At 44.8% G+C, this 18,772-nt stretch overlaps 1 protein-coding gene across 1 annotated transcript in view; it reads left to right on the top strand.

The window, feature by feature from the left end:
• Window positions 1-2,843: 2,843 nt before the first annotated feature.
• THBS4 (thrombospondin 4) overlaps window positions 2,844-18,772 on the top strand; it is a 47,081-nt gene continuing 31,152 nt past the window's right edge. The window contains exons 1-4 of the mRNA XM_080370856.1: window positions 2,844-3,776; window positions 8,481-8,684; window positions 11,779-12,026; window positions 13,097-13,202. Of these exons, the coding sequence (XP_080226982.1) occupies window positions 3,689-3,776; window positions 8,481-8,684; window positions 11,779-12,026; window positions 13,097-13,202 (646 nt within the window). The 5' untranslated portion in view covers window positions 2,844-3,688. The remainder of the gene's footprint in view (window positions 3,777-8,480; window positions 8,685-11,778; window positions 12,027-13,096; window positions 13,203-18,772) is intronic.

Here is an 18,772-nt window from a genome sequence, read left to right as displayed (position 1 = left end):
AAGGCAGGCTGCAAGAAGGCTTAGGAGGTAAATAGGAGAGTAAACTTTCTTTGCAATGCCTTAGGGCCCAGTTGATCTTTCTGCTGTTGTGAGTCCAGAGCAAAGATGGAAAAAAGGCCATCTGCATCTTTCCTCCCCCATCCAAAAGCTCTTCAGGAACTTTTTCCCCTTGGGTGCCTGAGTGGAATTCCTATTAGTGTAAATGAAAAGTAAATAGGTGCACTGAGAATGGATATATGCCTTGACTTGAAAAAGTGGGACTTCAATTTCTGTTTCTGAAAAGCAAAACTTCTTCCGAATCTTGTGTTTGAAACTTTATGTTTTACAAAATTTTTAGGAGAATGTGGCAGGTTCAAAGCCGGAAGTGTCAAAGTAAATACAGAAGGACGTGGTTTAAAGCCAGTATTTCCCTTGCATTAAGACTCCTATATCTTAATTGCCCATGAATCCCGATTTTTAATCATCCTTATAATTACATAAAAACAGTGAGTCTCCTGATGCATATTAGGACCAAAATATGAAAGCTGAATTGAGCAGCAGAGATTCCTTGCTACTTCCCCTACCCCATTACTTGGCATTTGAACAAGTCACAGACAGTTCTGTAAAGCAAAATCTGTAATGTTGCCAGCTTCTCTGTATTCTATATGCTTAGAATTGTATTGATTTGTGTAAAGTCAGCAGGATACATATTTTAATGGTTGAGGTTTACTTGCAGATTCTATATAAAAATATTACACTCATATATTTCTGTAAGAAACTTCCTTACAAAATGTTATTGGCTTTATGAAAAGTTTCTTGAAAACACAATGCCCAATAACCAAGTTTCTTACCCAAGACATTAACTTCCAGTAAATTAAGGTGGAGTTTGTACTTCAGAGAATACACAAAAGTGAAAAGGTAATAGCTGGTATTCCATTGTTGTTATTGAAAATTATGATTCAAAGGTCAAATAGCCCCTTCCAGACAGCAGATAAACATTATACTTTGTGAAAATCCCTTAAAGAAGGTTGAGCTTGAGCACAAAATCCCCTTCAGTCTGTAATATACTCCAATAATAAAACTCAGCATAGAAACGAAAACTGGAAAAACTGTAGTGACCTTTATGTGTTCTGGCTAAGTTCATCTAAACATGGACTTAAGCTTCTGTTTATGTACACTGTGAATTGCTTCCCTGCTAGATTGTATTGTGCAGCATACTCTGTCTGCCAAATACTTCTTCCATGTGCATTCTTGGTGAATAAGCATGGAAAATAAGCAGATGTAAGAGCAAGAACAGGATACGGCCCTCACAAATCTAACTAACAAGTAGTAGTGCCACAAGTGCTACAAACAAGATCCTCTTCCCACAGAGTCAATTGGCATCAGTGCAAGTGAATCCTCTGTAGTTGAATCAAATGAAAAATGGTAACTTAAACTATCTAATAATACTTTTGAAAGAATAAATTTTTTCAAGAAAACTTTCTGTATGTTTTGATAAACTCAAATAAATTGCATAATAAATGGTTGCTAATAATTGATGTTCCCTTACATGAAAGCAAAACTTTACTGTAATTTTATCCCTTTTTTTTTTTCCGTCTGCTATAGTCACTAAATACTTTAATACGGCATTGTGATGATTTTGCAGACCTTCATGATGGTTTTGTGCCAGGCATTTAGGCCTGTGTTTTCAAAGAATGCTCTTTGGTGATGAGGGCTTCTCCTTAACAGATATCAGAGCAGCATCAGTGCTGCTGTAGGTCCACATATTAGCCTCTGCTGCACCTGTGCTACCTCCATTGTTTAGGCTGGGGATGAGTTCTGGACTCAGACTCCTTTCTAGGGAGCTTGTGGCACTGTAAGTCCTTCCTTCTTTTGCTCCATATACTTGCCTCCTGCCCTACCCCTACCCCCATTCAGCCTCCCTCTTTCTCCCTGCTTCATAGCACTCTGTTCTGCTTCTCTGTTTTTCTCACTCCGCTGTGTAGCTATCTGCCAGCCCACTGACACCATGACACCCTGTCACTTCCACTGCAAGGGCAAAGATGGTGGGAGTGAGGCTGAGGCATTTCTTATTGTAGGGAGATGTATACAGAAGAGCAGTGGGGCGAGGAGGAGGAGCAGCACTGTGCTGGGACACATTGCATAAGGGGTAGCAGCCTCCAGCCTGGTGGTGGGCAGAGGAAGAAATGAGCACCTGAATAAGCAAGGAAGTAGGGTGCGTTACAGGGGATATACCACCTGGGGAGGGCGACTAAAGGGCACGTGCATGCAGGCTAGCTGAGGGTATTTGAAAAGCCCACTGCTCCGGGATTGGAGAGGAGCCCATGGCCGCGCTCTGTGGGGTGGCAGAGCGGCTTGGGCAGACGCTTTGCAGCGTGCTCCTTTGCAGTGTGCTCTGTAGGGTGCTGTGTCTTGCCTCGCACACAAAGAGGCCCCCTGGGGCTGCTCTCTGTGGTGCTTGTTAGCTGTATATGCCAAACCTGATGTGACTGAATATTAATCCATACTACTTTTCACACTTAACATAAAATTTCCCTGTTATTGTTGCCCTTCTTTTTATGATGTAAATAGTATCAGACAGCTCCAGCTATTCCAACTGGGTAGCAAGCTGTGAGGGGCCCACCACAGCTTCCTGGCTTTCTTCTGATGTGACAGAGGTTAGTCTGCAGGGCTGAGGCACACAGAGGGGCACAGGACAGAGGGCCATGCAGCAGGTTGGAAAGCCCACCACGTGCTGTCAACTCCTGAGTGGAAGAAGCACCTTGCAGCTCTTCTGCTGCCACAGGGTCCAGTGGGAGACCCCTTCCCTTGTGAGCCAGAAAGGGGGGGGGGGGGGGGGGGGGGGGCAGGGGCAGGGGGTTGCTACCTGATGGGTGGTTTGACATGGGCATGGATGAAACTGCTTGCACAGCTGCTTAGCCCCAAAGGGGCTTGCTCGCTAGCTCCCTTTCTCCTGTGCTTTCTTAACACTAGCAATGTAGAAACAAGAAGTTTCTGGAAGAGAAACAATGGGATAATGACATCCTGGTGGCACACACAATACTGGAAATCGTGGTAGTTGAAAGCAGAAGTTTTTTTAAAAACTGACTTTGGTTAAGTCATCAGGTTTGAGGGTTTTTAAGACTTTTTCAGTAGCCTCAATCCGGTCAGTTTGAGCTCTCCCAATGCTCCTGAGCTCTCTCAATGAAATTGAGGAGCAGATGCTACGTTCCTCACTTTGCCAGTCAGTGTCTTCTAGAAACCCAGTTTGGCCCAGTCTGCAACCTGCACAACCCCTTTTGGTGACACTCTTCAGTTAGAAGTGGACGAGCTAAATTCCTACCAAGGGCAAGCCTAGACACCAGAGAATCCCCATACCTCTAGAACTCAATGCCATTCAATCCAGAGCTCCTCAGAGGGCAAGACCCCCCTGCCGGAATCCCGGCAGGTGTTGATTTTGCTGGACCTCGGCAAGGTCCCCGGCTCTGCTGCGACCCCCGCCCACGGCTCCCGGCGCGGGCCCGACGGGTCGGTCCCGCCTGGCCCACCCCGCGGCCCGGCCGCCCCCCGCCGCGGCCCCCCGCCCCCAGGGCCCGGGGCAGCCCCGGCCAATGGCCTGCGCCTGCCGCCGTCCCTCCCCGGTCCCGGGGCCACCCCGTTAAACGGCGGGACTCGGAGCGGAGCGGCGCGCTGTCCGCCGCCGCTCAGCCGCTGCCTACCCGCAGCCGCCATGGGGTGCGAGCGCCGCGCCGCCCTGTTGCTCCTGCCGCTCGCCCTGCAGCTGTGCCCGGGCCGTGCCGCGCCGCCCGCCCCCCGAGGTAAGGACCCCCGCCGCCCCCGCTTCCCTTGGCTTAGCCAGCCGGCCTTTCCCCTCCTTCATTCGAGACGGCTTTGGGTGCGCAGCGCCCCGTCCCCTCGGCCGGGGACCGTGTGCTGGCGGGGGGCGGGCCGCGGGGTCGCCCGCTCCGCAGGTGCGAGGGGAGCGAAGCGGGCGGGGTGCGGGGGGCGCCCCCCAGCCGCCCCGCCGTCGGGCAGCCCCGGCCCCGCGGCCGCCCGCAGCCGTGCTGTGCCCCGCCGGGCTGGCGGCGGGGGCCGGCGGAGGTGGCGGTGGCAGCCGCGCCGTCCCCGCTGCAGTAGGCGAGGGGCGGTCCGGCTTCACGGGGGCGCGGGTAGGTGTGCTGGGCGTCTGCGGAGCGCTTGTGCAGTTGCAGGCTCTCGTAAATGAGAAGTGAATTGCTACGCTGTGAAAGAAAACTCGTTGGGAAAACTGTACTTCGTGAAGTTCATAGGAAAACGCGTACCTTGTGAATGCAGCGTTACTTGGGCGCTGTTCCCACAGTGTCCGGAGCCGCTTTAGAGCATGCATAGAGTGAGCGGTGCCGCTCTCCGGGAGCAGCTTGGGGCTGGAACCAGCTCAGCTAACGAGTGCAGTTAATTATGTTAGTTAATTACAGAGTGAGTAATTTAGAGTCATTGAATCTTTTAGGTTGGAAAAGACCCTTAAGATCATCAAGTCCAACCGTTAACCTAACACTGCCAAGTTCAGCATGTCCTGAAGTGCCACATCTACATGTCCTTTAACCTCCAGGGATGGTGACTCAACCATCCGATTCCTGACCACTTCATTAAAGAAATTTTTTCTAATATCCAATCTAAACCTCCCCTGGCACAACTGGAGGCTGTTTCCTCTTGTTCCTCTTGTTTCCTCTTGTCGCTTCTTACCTGGGAGAAGAGACTGACCCCCATCTGCCTACAGCCTCCTGTCAGGCAGTTGTAGGGAGCAATAAGGTCCCCCCAGAGCGTCCTCCTGTCCAGGCTGAACAGCCCCAGTTCCCTCAGCTGTTCTTCATAACACTTGTGCTCCAGACCCTTCACCAGCTCCATTGCCCTTCTCTGGACACACTCCAGCACCTCAGTGTCTTTATTGTAGTGAGGGACCCAAAACCTAACACATTATTCAAGGTGCAGCCTCACCAGTGCCCAGTACAAGGGGATGATTGCTTGGTGCCGCTCCAGGAGCCTTAAAGCTGCTCCTGGTTCCTCTGCATTTTTAATCCCATCTGTTGTCTCACAGGTTGATGTTTGACATTTTAATTGGTTATTCTTTAGCTAAGTGAAGCAGATCTAAAAGACAGCAAATCAGATTAATTTAGCTACATTTCCAAAAACCTGTATTGAAGTTCTTCTTGATGTAAAAACATTTCAGCAAATTGTCATATTAGAGAAGTAGGGTATTGCCATATTTTAAAAAATAGAGGCAGATTTCCAGCTTGTTGAGGGCAGTGGCCAGTGAAATACCCCACTCTCAACATATGAAGTTTTCACCTTCTTACAGTAAATCAGAAATTACTGCAGTGGGGCTAGGGTTTCACTGCAGGTGTCTAAGCCATCATTAATTACCTTGAAAGTGCCCAACAGGAGTGGAGCAGTGTACACATTTACAGCTATTGTGGTTAGCTGTGACCGGAGAATAGCCTTGGAGGGTCTCGAAAAGCCGGTGTGTTACAGCAGCAGAATTCAGGGAAAGAAACTGTTTTTTATTTTGAGCTACATCCTTTTCTGTGCCACTAATTTCACTTCCCCATACCACCTCCTCTTAGGGTTTCCTGTTGTGTCTTCTAGCTCCCACCTGAACAGCCAGCCTTCCCCAGAGAGTGGTTTGCACTGTCTCAAGGTGTAGCTGGCCCTTTCTTAGCATTTTTATAAGAGGGTAAGCAGGTCCCTTCTAAAAACCACAGAAAGCAGGGAGGGGAGAGAATTCCTGGTCTGTCCCATGAGTGGGCTTGGTTTGACCCAGTGGGTATGTATGCTCGCATTCGGACACATGCCCCGGTCCTCACTCTCACTGCACAGATTGAAAGCAGCTGCTTGTGCTTTTCGGCTTCAGCAGTCCTTTTCTATCCATTTGTTTTCAAGTCTGCCTTTCTGGGGAGAGGAACAAAAGTAGGAGATTCTTCTGAAACCTGAAATCCTTGTGGGTCTTTTTTGTCTTGCTCCTTCCAAACAAGCAATTTCTCTCTAAGCTCTAAAAGCTGTCTCTCTCTGCCAGCTCTACTAAGGATGTAAAATGAATTTTCATAACCTGATTGCTCTTCTGCAAGCCACTGTTTGCTAGCATGTGTGTAATCCATGCTAAAGGGTGGATCCAGTCATGTATTGTATCTACATGCTGGTCAGCAAAGATATCCAAAGAGAGGGTTTGAAAACATGGTGCTGAAGGATCTAGCTGGTGCCAAAGGATCTGGTTGAGGCAGTGTGCTTTATAGAATACAACTGCCAAACCAATTTGAGCATTCATTTAAATATGCAAATTCCAAAATTTTTAAGAAATGTTTCCTGTAAGGTTAGACAGAGGTTTGCCAGTGTTTAGTCATTACTTTTATAGTATTCCTCCTGTATTTCTGAGTGTTTGACTCTAGCAGAGATTAATTAGCCTTACAGGAATTGATATAAAATCAGACAATAGACCTAGAAGGACTGGACAAAATGTACAGCTGTATGTTCTGCTGTCAGAGACTTAAGTGCAGTATTGCAGTGCTCCAGCTGAGAAGACAGCTGTATTTTATGCATTATTATTACCAGCAAAATGCTGCTGTACAGGGCAGTGAGTCACATTTCAGTCTCTTGCTTGAGCAATTGCTTTGCTCCCTGTGCACTAAATGTGCTAGGTACCCAGCCTTTTGCTTCTGCTGTCTGGATCACTGGTTTCAGTGGGAGCAGTGGTTGTCCTGGGGTGCTGTAAATCTGAACTGAATGAAAGAGAAGTCCTTTGACCAGGTCCGTCTCAGATATGTGTTTCTTAGCTGTATTATAAGTGCATGCAAATCAAGGGCCTAATTCTTTTTGTGTGGCTGCTGAAAACTCTCAGAGGAGTTGTGGAATCCTTGCACCCAATACAAGTATAGACTTAAGCAATGATCTGTATTTGAACGGTTTCATGAGATGAAGGGAAAAATCTCTTAATTTTTCTTTTTTGGAAATGACATGAGTGTCTAGATGAATAGATGCTCCAGAATGAACAATGGAAGCAGCACAAACCCAGGCTCCAATGTAAGGGAACAGGGTTTCCCACGTGGCTGTGGATAGGTCTGTGTGCCCCTGTGACTGTCCTCTGAGTGCTCTTCAGTATCCTCCTGCTTGTAGCGTGTGGGAGCACTGGATCAGTAGGATGGCCCTGTCACCTTAATCGGCAATGTCAGCTTTGGGGTCATGCTGGGTAGAAAAGACCCATATGTAAAGGTCCACTTTTTTTTGGCCCTGAGAAACTAAATGCAGTGGTACAACCAGGGACTTGAATCAAGTAATGTGCAACATGCTGTCATGTGCCTTTGCTGTCTGCCTGGAGTTAAGGCTTCTCTCTGGTGGCAGCTCTACAGCATTGTGCTGATATGGGAGAAAAATATGACCCTGCTATGGTAGGCTTATGGACTGGCAGTGGTATGCAATGGCTAAATATGCCCTTATACTTAAATAACACTTGTGCATCGTCATTTATCAAACTTTATTGGAAGGGTATGATGTATGTACTGCTTTAATAGTTGAAATATGAGATTATCTGGAAGCCTAGTGGGGTAGTTTTTTGAGTTTGGAGACATCATGAATTTAGGAACATTGAGGAAAAGCCCAGTTTGTTGTTTCAGTGCCATAAAGGGGGTAGCTCACATACATGCAAGTATAATGTTTGCTCTTTGCTGATGCATTGTTCAAAATTTGAAACAGCTTTCACTGTGCCTTCAGGGTTATTTTTTTTTTCAGGTCTGTCTTTCTCTTTTTATTTGTACCAGAAGGGGAAGATGAGTCTTATTCATATAATATATCTTCTGAGAAACCAGTGAAGTGAGAAGGAGGTTAGGAACATCATATTGCTTACCTGGCTTTTTAGCATTTTAATTGGTGCTCTGCAAATGCCATGATTCTTAGGATAAGTACACTTATCTGTCTGGAAATCTGTCTGAAATTTTTCATGCTGGATCCTGAGTCTAATTGAAATGTGGACACAAGCACTTGAATTTATGAAAGCAGAAGTAGGTTAGAAAGCTTTCCTTTGAGGTGCGTCTTCAGAAGTGAAAAATTTTAGAGATCTAAGTGAAAATATTTTGAGTACTTCAATTTGAAGACTTGGTATTTCTGTTAGTAACTTAAAAAAAAAATTTCTAAAAGATGATCAGTTGCAACAAAATCTATATGATATTTTGATAGAGTTATGGAATAGTTCTGATTGGAAGGGACCTTTAAATATCACCTGGTCCAACCCACTTGCCATAGATAGGGACATCTTTCACTGCTTCAAGTTCCTTAAGGTGTCCCTACCAATGCCGGAGGGTTGGACTAGATGATCTTTAAAGATTATCATATTATTAATTTCTGATTTCATATTTTTTGGGGGGGGTGGGACAATTTGGGTTCATTTTAAAGTATCTGTGTGGAAATAGTGAAGAGTGTACAGTCTCCCATGGGTGGCTTCAGACTACATTCTTCTTTGGTCATTATTAAATTGCAGTTGAAACTTCCTTATTTTTCAGTTTTTGATCTTCTTCCATATTCCAACAAGAGAGTGGTAATGAGCTTCTTGCAACAGGCACTTGGTGATCCTACGCTGAATGAAGTGTACTTGCTCTTGACATTCAAACTGCAGCCAAAGAGCACAGCCACCATATTTGGCCTGTATTCGTCAGCTGACAACAGCAAGTATTTCGAATTTACCGTAATGGGACGGATGGATAAAGGTGAGTTGTTTGGAGTATGTAGGGGAAAACTAGTGTTGGATCCGTAGTTACTGGTGTGTCACAGATGGATGTTGAAAACTGCGTGATTAACCTTTGTGCTTGAGTCATTCCTGCTGCATGCTGTCACCACTGAGACCCCCCACCCCACCCCTCAAAAAATAGAGGTGTTGGTTACATAACCCCTCACTCCCCTTTTCTCTCCACACTCTTACGGGATGCTGCTTGCTGCTGGCCAGGGGAAACTGACCTGACAGCTGGTACCTCCACTCTGCTGTGGCACTTGCTCTGAGCAATGCTAAGAAAGGAGAAAAAAGGTGGAGTATGGAAAAAGGAGTCAATTTGGTCGTGTCGTCCTCGTCCCCCCCCCCCCCCCCCTTGGGACAATCGCTGGTTCTTATTACTCAGGAATGTGAGGGACTCACGCACATGCTGCCTCATGCATATGAAAGGCAGGTTCTTTTTCTGCTGACCCTGGAGGTTAGATGTGACTATGCAAGACAAACATTCCTAGCATTTACAGGATCTTCTGGGCAAATTAAAGTGTGTGTTCTCCATTTATTGAAATTAGTTAAGCAGGAGTCAGAGTAGGAACTTCACCAGACTTTTAGAAATTGAGAGCTTTCATTGCTTTCTAGACCACATCCAGGATACACTGCAAGTTTAAGGTTCAGTAAAAAAATGTTGATTTATGTAAATTATTGCTGCTTCTTGACTTCACCACTGCTATGATAATTTGCTGCTGCAAATGTGGTAGTTGGGTAGCTGAGTCCAATATATTGAGAAAATCTACTAGGACAGAGAGCTGTGTTCCAAATGGTTTGCTCATGTTCTGGCTTGTTGTGGTATACCTGACAGTAAAATATTCATAACACCTAAATGCTTTTAAAGCACAGGTATTAATTACTGGGCAATTGCTCAACTTGTTTTGGTTACACCAACGTACTTTCGGAGGCAAATAGCATCCATGGGTTTCTTAGCCTTTTTGAATGGTTCCTTTATGGAACAAACAGCAGTAAGTGCATAAAAGTGATGTAATTTAACAATCCTGTGAAGCAGTATATATTACTGACAGAATTAGTAGTTTCACTGAAAATCTATTCCTTGAACGATACAGGTGAAGCATTTACTCTCATGGACATCAGTGCAGAATATCCTAGCAGCAAACATATAATGCAGGGGATTGGATGGGTTAAATCTTATTCAGGAGGTGGAGGCGTTGGTTCAGAAAAATCTCTCTTTGAAAGTCTACTCTAGTTCACCAGATGGATGTTTGGCTTTGGCTGAGGAAGGAATACTTGATCCTTCTTCCAAGCCAGAATGTGCTTTGTCCTGAAACCGTTCTGGCAGGGTCCATTCCGGGCCGTGCCATCATCTATCTCCTCTTTCTTTCTCTAGCTTACTGCTGTGTTTGGTCATTCTGAATGCAGGGCCCAGATCCAAAGACCTTGCTTTCATATGACCAGGCGTGCACAATACTCACATAAGTAAAATGCTTTCAGTGTACTCAAGTCTTGCCAGATCTTTGAGTTAGCCAAGAAATACTACCTTTTAGCAAGTTACTGGTGACCTCATGCACCTTTGCGGAAATCTCTGCTCTGGCAGTGTTTTGACATAGACAGCAGTGAAAACATTCCTGATATTAATCACAGCTGCTGAGACTTTAGCAGAGGCATAGACTTTAAAGATGGAGAGATACCCTGCCCTGTTCCTGCTGCTATAAGTCTGGATTCTTTCAACCAATAGGCTGAATGGTTGGAAATGGTTTCCAACTGGAAAAATGGTCGTTCACATCTACCCAGTAACTCAGAAGGTCACCAACAAACAGAGATATCACAGCATCAAAGAGGATACATTAATAGGGGAGAGACGGGAAGATAATTTGTTAAATGAATAGAAACTGAATGAGTTCAGTAGGTTTTATTAGCTCTGAAGCGAATAAGAGTTTTCCCCTTCACTATATCCACAATTTCTAGTTGACCTTATTGTGTTTCTTGAAGTTCAGAGTATTTGGGAACTCGCACCTGATGCAACAGTACCAGTCCTCTGTGAACTTCAAACAAATGTTCACAAGAGCCAGCACTTAACTGTTTAGGCTCCCGGCATCTGTGCATTTTCACTCCTCAATGCATGTAACTGTTATCACGAGGAAATAAGGGACGTGAAGGCTAGTGATTAGTGGGATCCTTGAAACAAGGTGTGTGATATTGTAGCATATTTACATGCTGTCTACATTGCTTCTGCAGATATGCATTTGGAGAGCCAGGGGGAGATTTTGTGGAGAGAACTAGCTAGCTGGTCTAAGAGATTTAGCTTGCAGATCCTAGCTCAGCCATCCAATTTCCTTAGGAAAGAGACATTTTTTCACTATTATGCAGTGCGTAAGAGTTTTTGTTTGTCTGCTGTTGTGGTTTTTGATGGTGCTTTTTACTTCTTAAAACAAGAATTTGTTGTGTGAATTATCAAGTCATTCACTAATGCCTTAAAAAAGGGTTAAGAGGGGCTAAGTCATCTTCAGGGGTGGAGTATGTCTTTTCTGCATTCTGTTTTGGTTTTACTTGCTTTTTGTTACAGAGAAATGCAGGTTATTGGCTTTGAATCATACTTCCTTTGGTTTCTCTAATGATACATTTGGATACACTGTCAGATAGCTTTACTGAATGCAATACGTATCACTAAAACTGTTTTTTTTAGCTGTGCATTTCTGCTACAGTGTATTTCTAGGTCTATCAGATACCTACCTGCCAAGTGATGACTGCAGGCTGTGTGCTATACCCTTTGCCACTTGTGTTTTGGTGCGTTAAGCCTTGTGAGGTGGTGTTGGTTGAGCCAGTTAGAGAGGCCTGGATGAAGCAGTGGAAAAAGCTGTGCAGGCAGCAATGCTTTACAAATGGGGAGTTATGCAAGAGTCCTGGTAATCCTGTTCTGAGAATCAGTATCCCATTCATTATTACCCTTTTTATCTGCATATGGGATGCATTTACAAAAGCTGACATGGAAAAACACCAGAGCAATTGCAGATTTCCACAGGATCTTCCCTGATCAGTTTTGGGTTATCTGCTGCCCTCTAATAGCCCTTCTCTGTGTTTTGTACTAGTGGTGCTGCGCTATCTGAAGAGTGATGGGAGGCTGAATTCTGTGATCTTTAGCAACACCCAGCTGGCTGATGGGAAACCCCATGCTGTCATCTTGTGGCTGAGTGGCCTGCAGCAGGGATCGAGCACAATAGAGTTGTATGTGGACTGCCTGCAAGTAGGTGCCATTCAGGACCTGCCAAGAGCATTTTCAGTGCTGTCTCAGAGGTCGGTGGCAGTAGAGTTGCACACTTTCCAGGAGAAGCCACAGGTAAGTGGGAAAACTGGGAGCAGGCTGAGCACTAAGAGGGATCACCAGAGATCCTCTGGATCACTGAATCCAGACCTCAGCCCTCACAGCAGCCAAACTCTGTACAATGATACTTTAGTAATACTTGAGTATTAACTTGTGAAATAAATGTAAATATAAGTTCCCTATGAGCCAAACAGGTGAAATCTTACCTTCATTGAACACAGTAGTAGTTACACTATTAATTTTAAACACAATTTCCTGCCTCCCTCGCTTCAGTCTAGATTTTTCTTGGGGAATGGACTTTTTGCAAGGACTTAGCTGATGCGTTAAGGGCAGCTCTTCATCAGCTTCTTACAGCTGTTTGCTGTGAGCAACCCTTGGCTGTGTATGTGGCTTTCCTCTTCATGATAAGCCACATGGACTAAAAAGACAAAAGCAGTGGGACATTCATGTGGTATGAGAGTCCAACCCCTGCCTGTTTGACTACAATAGCTTTTCTTCCTCTGCCTGCCAGCCAGAGGTTGACATGGCTTCCTGTCACCTCTGCATCAGCACTCAGAGCTGCTGCTTCCACAGGCATCTTCTGTCATAATTAATGCAAAATATGCATTAGAAGATCCAGAGGTTATTCTGCATCCATCTTGCCCCCTTGCTTTGTTTCATTGCAGGCTTGAAAATGAGCCTGTTTGTATGGAGAGCCACTAAGGGGCCCACATTCCTGACTTGAATGTAAACGTGTTTGAGGGGGGAAAAAAGTCTGCTCTAGATTCAGTTCCACAACAAAAAAATCATTCTTATATGCCACGGATATAAAAATATGTGAACTTCCTGGTATGTGAGATCATATGAATCGGAATAATAGAAGTTAAAAATAAAACCAGAACTATGTGAACATATGCAAGGCAAAGAATAGGGATTTTATTACAGTTCACATGGTGATGGGTGGTCCTGAAGGGGACAGTGCAGGAGTCCTGCATGCTTAGGAAATGGACAACCTCTGTAAAAAAATTAATTTACTTTGTCTGATGTTTCACATTTTTTCTATTGTTGTACCAGAATTGCTAGCTCTGTTTTTCTTGTGAGTCCAGGATACGCTAGATGAGCTGAAGCTGGTAACTGGAGGAACACTTGCCCAAGTGGGGAACCTGCAGGATTGTTTTCTTCAACAAATTGAACCTGTTGCTCAGTACACTGGTAAGGCCTGCAGCTGGGAATGACAATTGTTCCTTAGGATACCAATGCAAGGAAGTTAATGTGAAGAAGCTCTATAGACAAGTAATAACAATGGTTTGACTGAATTACAGCCATAATTTCCTGTGAATGTTTTAGAAATAGCTCAGTTTAGAGACAAAACAGTCACTGCTGCTGGTGACAAAGCAATGCGTTGTCCTAGAGAAGAAGGAGCTGTAATGATTAAATGAGGTTTTTTAGCTTGATTTGGAGGACAAAACATTTGTGATCCTGATCTGATTGTGTCAATAATATTTTAAATATCCAAATTGCAGACAGAAGTAGTCCTAAGTGTGATACGCTGCAACAGGCTTTATGAAACTAGGTGGATGGATAGAGTAGCAAGACCTATTAATGTACTTTTCCATGTGGCCAGTATTCATCTTTTGTTGGTCACCAGAGTGTGCCAGAGAGGGGAGTAACAAAGTATGAAGACGGACACAGGAGACTGTGGAGCATGTTGGTGCTACAGCTACAAAGCCTGCAGGTTCACATGGAAAAAGCTATTGCAAAGCACCCACTAGTCCTGCCACAAGTTAGCCAAGGTTTTTGTCATGTGTTGGACTGGAAATCTGCTCCAAAACCATTTTCCTTCCTGCCTGTGCTGAGCATTGTTGGGACTGAGCTGGGAATAAGAAGGAAAGGAAGGAGCTGAGGCTACTGGTTTTCTGCAGGTCCCCATAGGCTGGGTGAAATTAGCTGTGCTGGGTGGGGGTGCTCTCTAACCTCTTGACACAGCAGACCTGGGCTAGAATGCCCCATCTGTACCCCTTTCCTAGTCCTTTTTGATCTGCCTTTCTTCTGCCTGTGTGAGGGAGACGGATGGGCTCACACCATGCATGACAACCATGGGGAAAAAAACAAGTGCATTTGAGGTTTGAAATGGGATCCATGAGAAGTTCTCTCTCACACCCTTTCCTGTCCACCCCCCACCACCACCACACCCAACCCTGCAGCATTGCTACTTTTGATTAGAATAGAGTACAAGGTACACAAATTTCATGAGAGCATCCTGGGTACATTACATGGATGTAGGCATCAGTGGTATCCAGTGACAGCAGTGTGTTTTGTCCTTTAGCTATATAAATCTTCAGTTGCACATGCTTCTGTTTTCTTGCTCCTTAATATATATATCTAGGCAAAAAAATCAGGGTTTTATCATCAAAGGTCTCTTTTTTTCCCTGGATCAACAGACATTTGCACATAGAAGGGATGGGTAATTTGGTGTTTGCTCCTGGAAAAAATCAGAGCTCTGTGAGTAGGGTTTCCAGATTGCAGACTTGCAGCTTTCTTATTTGTAACCTTTTGCTCATTAATCAATGATACAAACAGCAGTTACACAGAAGATATTGTCTCTCCCTGGCTGCCTCTGCTTGTCTGAGACTCAAATTCAGTTGTTTATAACTTTCAAGTGAAATTACTAGCATATTAATAATAATAAAAACCCTCACATGATTATATTCAAAGTCTACATAGTCAAATCCACCAAAGGAAAAGGTGCAAATGTTCCAGCAGCAATATTAGCTCAGCTGCCTTGCACTTTGTATATGCTTCACGATACCCTTTTACAGGAGCAGTATGTCAGATAACCACAATTTTGCCTTCAGCCAGGAAAATCTGGAATGTGAATGCTTAGCTATATAGAGGTGTAAGACCACTATGTTTTGGTAAAAGCATGTGTTTTCATATTAATTGGAAAAACCCTGGGAAGTTCATTGGACCTGAGTCATTGTACGTGGCTTTGACTGTGTGCCTTGCTCACTGCTGTGGCAGCAGCATTCCCTCCATGTTCAGTCTGTGCAGCTAAGACACCTAAACAGTGTAGATGAGAATATGATGATGAGACAGTGGAGAGCATGTGTATTTGGATCTTCCTCTATGGGCAGGAAAATACAGTGCAAGTTGCACTGTATTTGGTAGATGAGATTAGTATGCTGCGTGTGATCATCATCACAAAACCATTCAGGTCAGAAGGGATCTTTGGAGGTAATCTACTTCACATAGGGTACCTGAACCTGACATAGTGTTAAAAAACCTGCTGTGTTGCACCAGACCAAAGGTTCTTTTGACCTGGCTGCTGTTGGAGACAGTACACCAATACAGACCCAAGGACAAGATTATAGGAGAGTGGAGTTATAGTGTGGCTTTCCACAATGCTTTCCTGTTCTCCAGCAGTTCATGGTATACAGAGCTCTCGACTCAGAGGTGGAATCTTTGTGTCTTGTACTCAAAATATATTTGCTTCCATGAATCTATCCAGTCAGTTTTGAATGTATGATTCAAGACTGTCTCCTGGTGAGAAATTTGTCACATGTTTGAGGAGGTGTCTCCTTCTATTTACCTTGAACCCTCATCTTCATAATTCCATGTGCAACTTGTATGTGGAGCTTCTCTGGGGGAGGATTATAGGCTGACAGGAAACTATTCTCTGGTCAGCCATCATCCATACTTTACTCATGGCTGGATCTCTGGCCAAATAACCACAATCTCATTGAATGACACTTCAGGAATCTGACTTTGCTGGATGGGGCAAGTGGGGTGCTTGAACCAGTATTGCTCCCAAGAGATCTAGAAGAAGTATCTATGAGGCATTTCACAGTGGCCTGCAATTACACAAGCTAGTGTTTGTGCATTTGCTCTGCCTGAGCCAATTAACTGTGCAACAAAGCTTTAAATCCAGGGTCCTTCACTGGAACACGTTGCCCAGAGAAGCTGTGGATGCCCTATCATTGGAAGTGTTCAAAGTCAGGTTGGGTGAGGCTTTGAGCAACCTGACCTAGCAAAACATGTCCATACCGTGGGAAGGGTGTTGGACTCGGTGACCTTTAAAGGTCTCTTCCAAACCAAACCATGCTATGATTCTACACTGAGGAAGAGAAAGACAGGGTTGCTCCCTGATGTGACCTCAGGCTTACAGAGATTAATCATGTCAAGAGTTCCCTGTTGGATGGTAATTCTTCAGATTTGTCTCTGAATGCAATTATTGCAGTGAAAGCCATTCTGTTACTGAGGTTCTCACTGACTCAGCGTATAGAGCTGGGGACTAGCTAAACTGGGAAGTTGCCTCAGTAGGTGGGGAATGCATGAGATCTCATGGTAGGATCAGATAATTGAATAGCTCCAGGCTGTACCTTTTGCTTACCCTGCTCACTCCTGGGAAAAGCCACCCCACAATATACTGTGGACCAACAGCTACCTGAAAGGCCTCTCTGAGTTCTTACCACTGACCATCAGTTATTCTGCTGCAGGTGGGGCCTACTGTAGGACTTGGCTTTAAATGGAAGAGAAAAAAAGAAAAAAAAAAACAACTATAGGAAGTCATCTGTTTCTGTTCTGCTGTCTAAATTTGCAAACAGGACATGTAGTTCATGGCAGTGTAACCTGTTTAGCTCAACAGTCTGCAAAACTTAACTGTATGGAATAGATCTCGCTTTTATTTAGATGCTAGCCATTGAACAGCCTCTAAAATCTTGAGAATTTTTTTGCATATCTCAATCAATAATACCTAAACCATTCTTTGTTTGAAATGAACAAGCAAATCAAGAATAGACCCTGTCATCTGTCTGGACAGCTTGCATGCCAGGTTCCACTATGGAATTCTGAAATACCCATGATATTAAGACCTTCCACCTTCCTCCCAAATAAAAATAAGATAAGGTTTGGATTAAAACAGAGGCAGGTTCTCAAACAGGTGGTTCCCGAGTCTTTAAACTGGTTCAGTATTTTGATGAGAAAATCTGAAATTAAGAATACATAGTAGGTGAGGAGTAGGACTGTACCTACTAGAATGTTTGGAAACAGTTACACATGCTTTGAAGTACAAAACAATGATGTAAACATTAAGAAAAGTATTTTTCATACAAGCTTTCAATATCCACAAAGGTAACATATGAATAAGCTTCCCTGAAGCCATTGGGCATTGTTGTGTTAACAGTCTGGTGTGTGGCTGGGGAGGGGGACGACTACACATGACAGCCCTCCCGCTCAGAAGGGATCCCCTTGCTTTCTAAGCTTCTGAGAGAGGAGTGTAGGTGCAGCTAGATCCAATCCTAGTCTCAGACTCGGTCAGTGGTTTTGAGTCTAAAGGATTGTGTGTACAGCCACTCACCAGAATGTCACACTTGCCTGTCAGAGCCCCGTTTAAGGACTTGCACTGGAACAGTTTTGCAAAGCTGAAAGAACAGATGATTTATTAAGGTGACAGATATAACAAGCTAGGAATTGCTGTTGATAAGTACACTTGCTGCAAAAATTGAGCTTAAGGGTAGAGCACTGTTGATAGTAATGCTGTCCCGAGTAACACCCGCCGTGGTCGGAGGCGCAATGCTTACCAGCGAGGCATGCCTGCTTGGGGAGGAGAGAGATCTGGGCCCGTCAACCCACACCGAAGTTAGAGTTCTTGCCCTCAGGAGGGAAGAAGAAGCTTCTGAAATGCCAGATTTTATCGTCTTGGTGAGGTGGGACTAAAGTCAGTTGTTGTGTGCTGATTGGCCCTTAACCGGGTGCCAGGACGCTCCTTGCAGAGTAGGGAGGGTTCGGTGCAGGCGCAGGCGCAGGCTGACGGTTACGGATATGCGGAATCTTCTAGCCCTCACAGAAGCAACGCCAGGCTGAGAGGCCTCTGCCTCACCCTGGGCATCAGTCTGTTGGTTTACTTGTTGGGCTGCATCCGTCATCTGTTCTGCAAGGTAGATGTGCTGCTCGAGTCAAACTGCCAGCTTCCTGGCTCCACTTGCAGCTGGATACGGTTCTTCGTCTGTAGGTCAGGAACTGGGGGTGAGGGGGCGTGGAGAGCACTCTGCCGCGTTCCACCCTGTGGCTTTAGTCACAACTCTCCAAGAGGAATATCACGTAATTTGCATATAGATGGGTTGAGGGGCTTGTCTCTCTCTTCCTCGTTTTCATCTTCTCCCATTAAAGGGGTATAATTGGTAAGTTGCACCTTCTTTGTGTTACAAGCTTTCATAATAGTTGATTTTATGGAGGATACTGCTACGCTTATGATAATTATAATCATAATAAACATCAAAGCATGTTGAATTAACCTTTGGATCCAAACAGTAACACCAAGTCAAAACAAACTAAACACTTTTGAAAGCTAGCTATTCTTAATTGATTCTCAGAGCTCATGGGTGTCTTGTGCCACCTGTTGCATCTTCTGTAGTTGGATGTTGAGGTCCTGTTAAACATTAGGGATATGGGTGCAGGAATCAGTACTGGAGAGACGTAGGTAGCCGCAAGGTCCATTTTGATGTAACAACACTAAGTCCAGTGCAGTGTGATTCTGAAGAGCCATTTGTGACGTAGCTTGTAGGTGATTGTTGAGCACCTGTAAACTGGCTTTGGAAGCATTAGCTAGCCTTTCTTCTGGATAGGCTAACTTACTCATCCATAATTGCATCTGCATGGTAACTGACCCAAATCCTCATAATCCTTCCATTCCCCAGGTCATGCGGGTGGCTGATCCTGTGTCCTGCCACCCCTCTACATCTCCCTCCCACACTCCCCCAGTTCTGTTCTCACCCGTTTCATGC

The sequence above is a fragment of the Falco punctatus genome (genome assembly GCF_963210335.1).
Source record: "Falco punctatus genome assembly, chromosome: Z".
NCBI lineage: Eukaryota > Metazoa > Chordata > Aves > Falconiformes > Falconidae > Falco > Falco punctatus.
The sequence above is the reverse complement of the archived record's forward strand: the minus strand, read 5'-3'. Positions and strand labels throughout refer to the sequence as shown.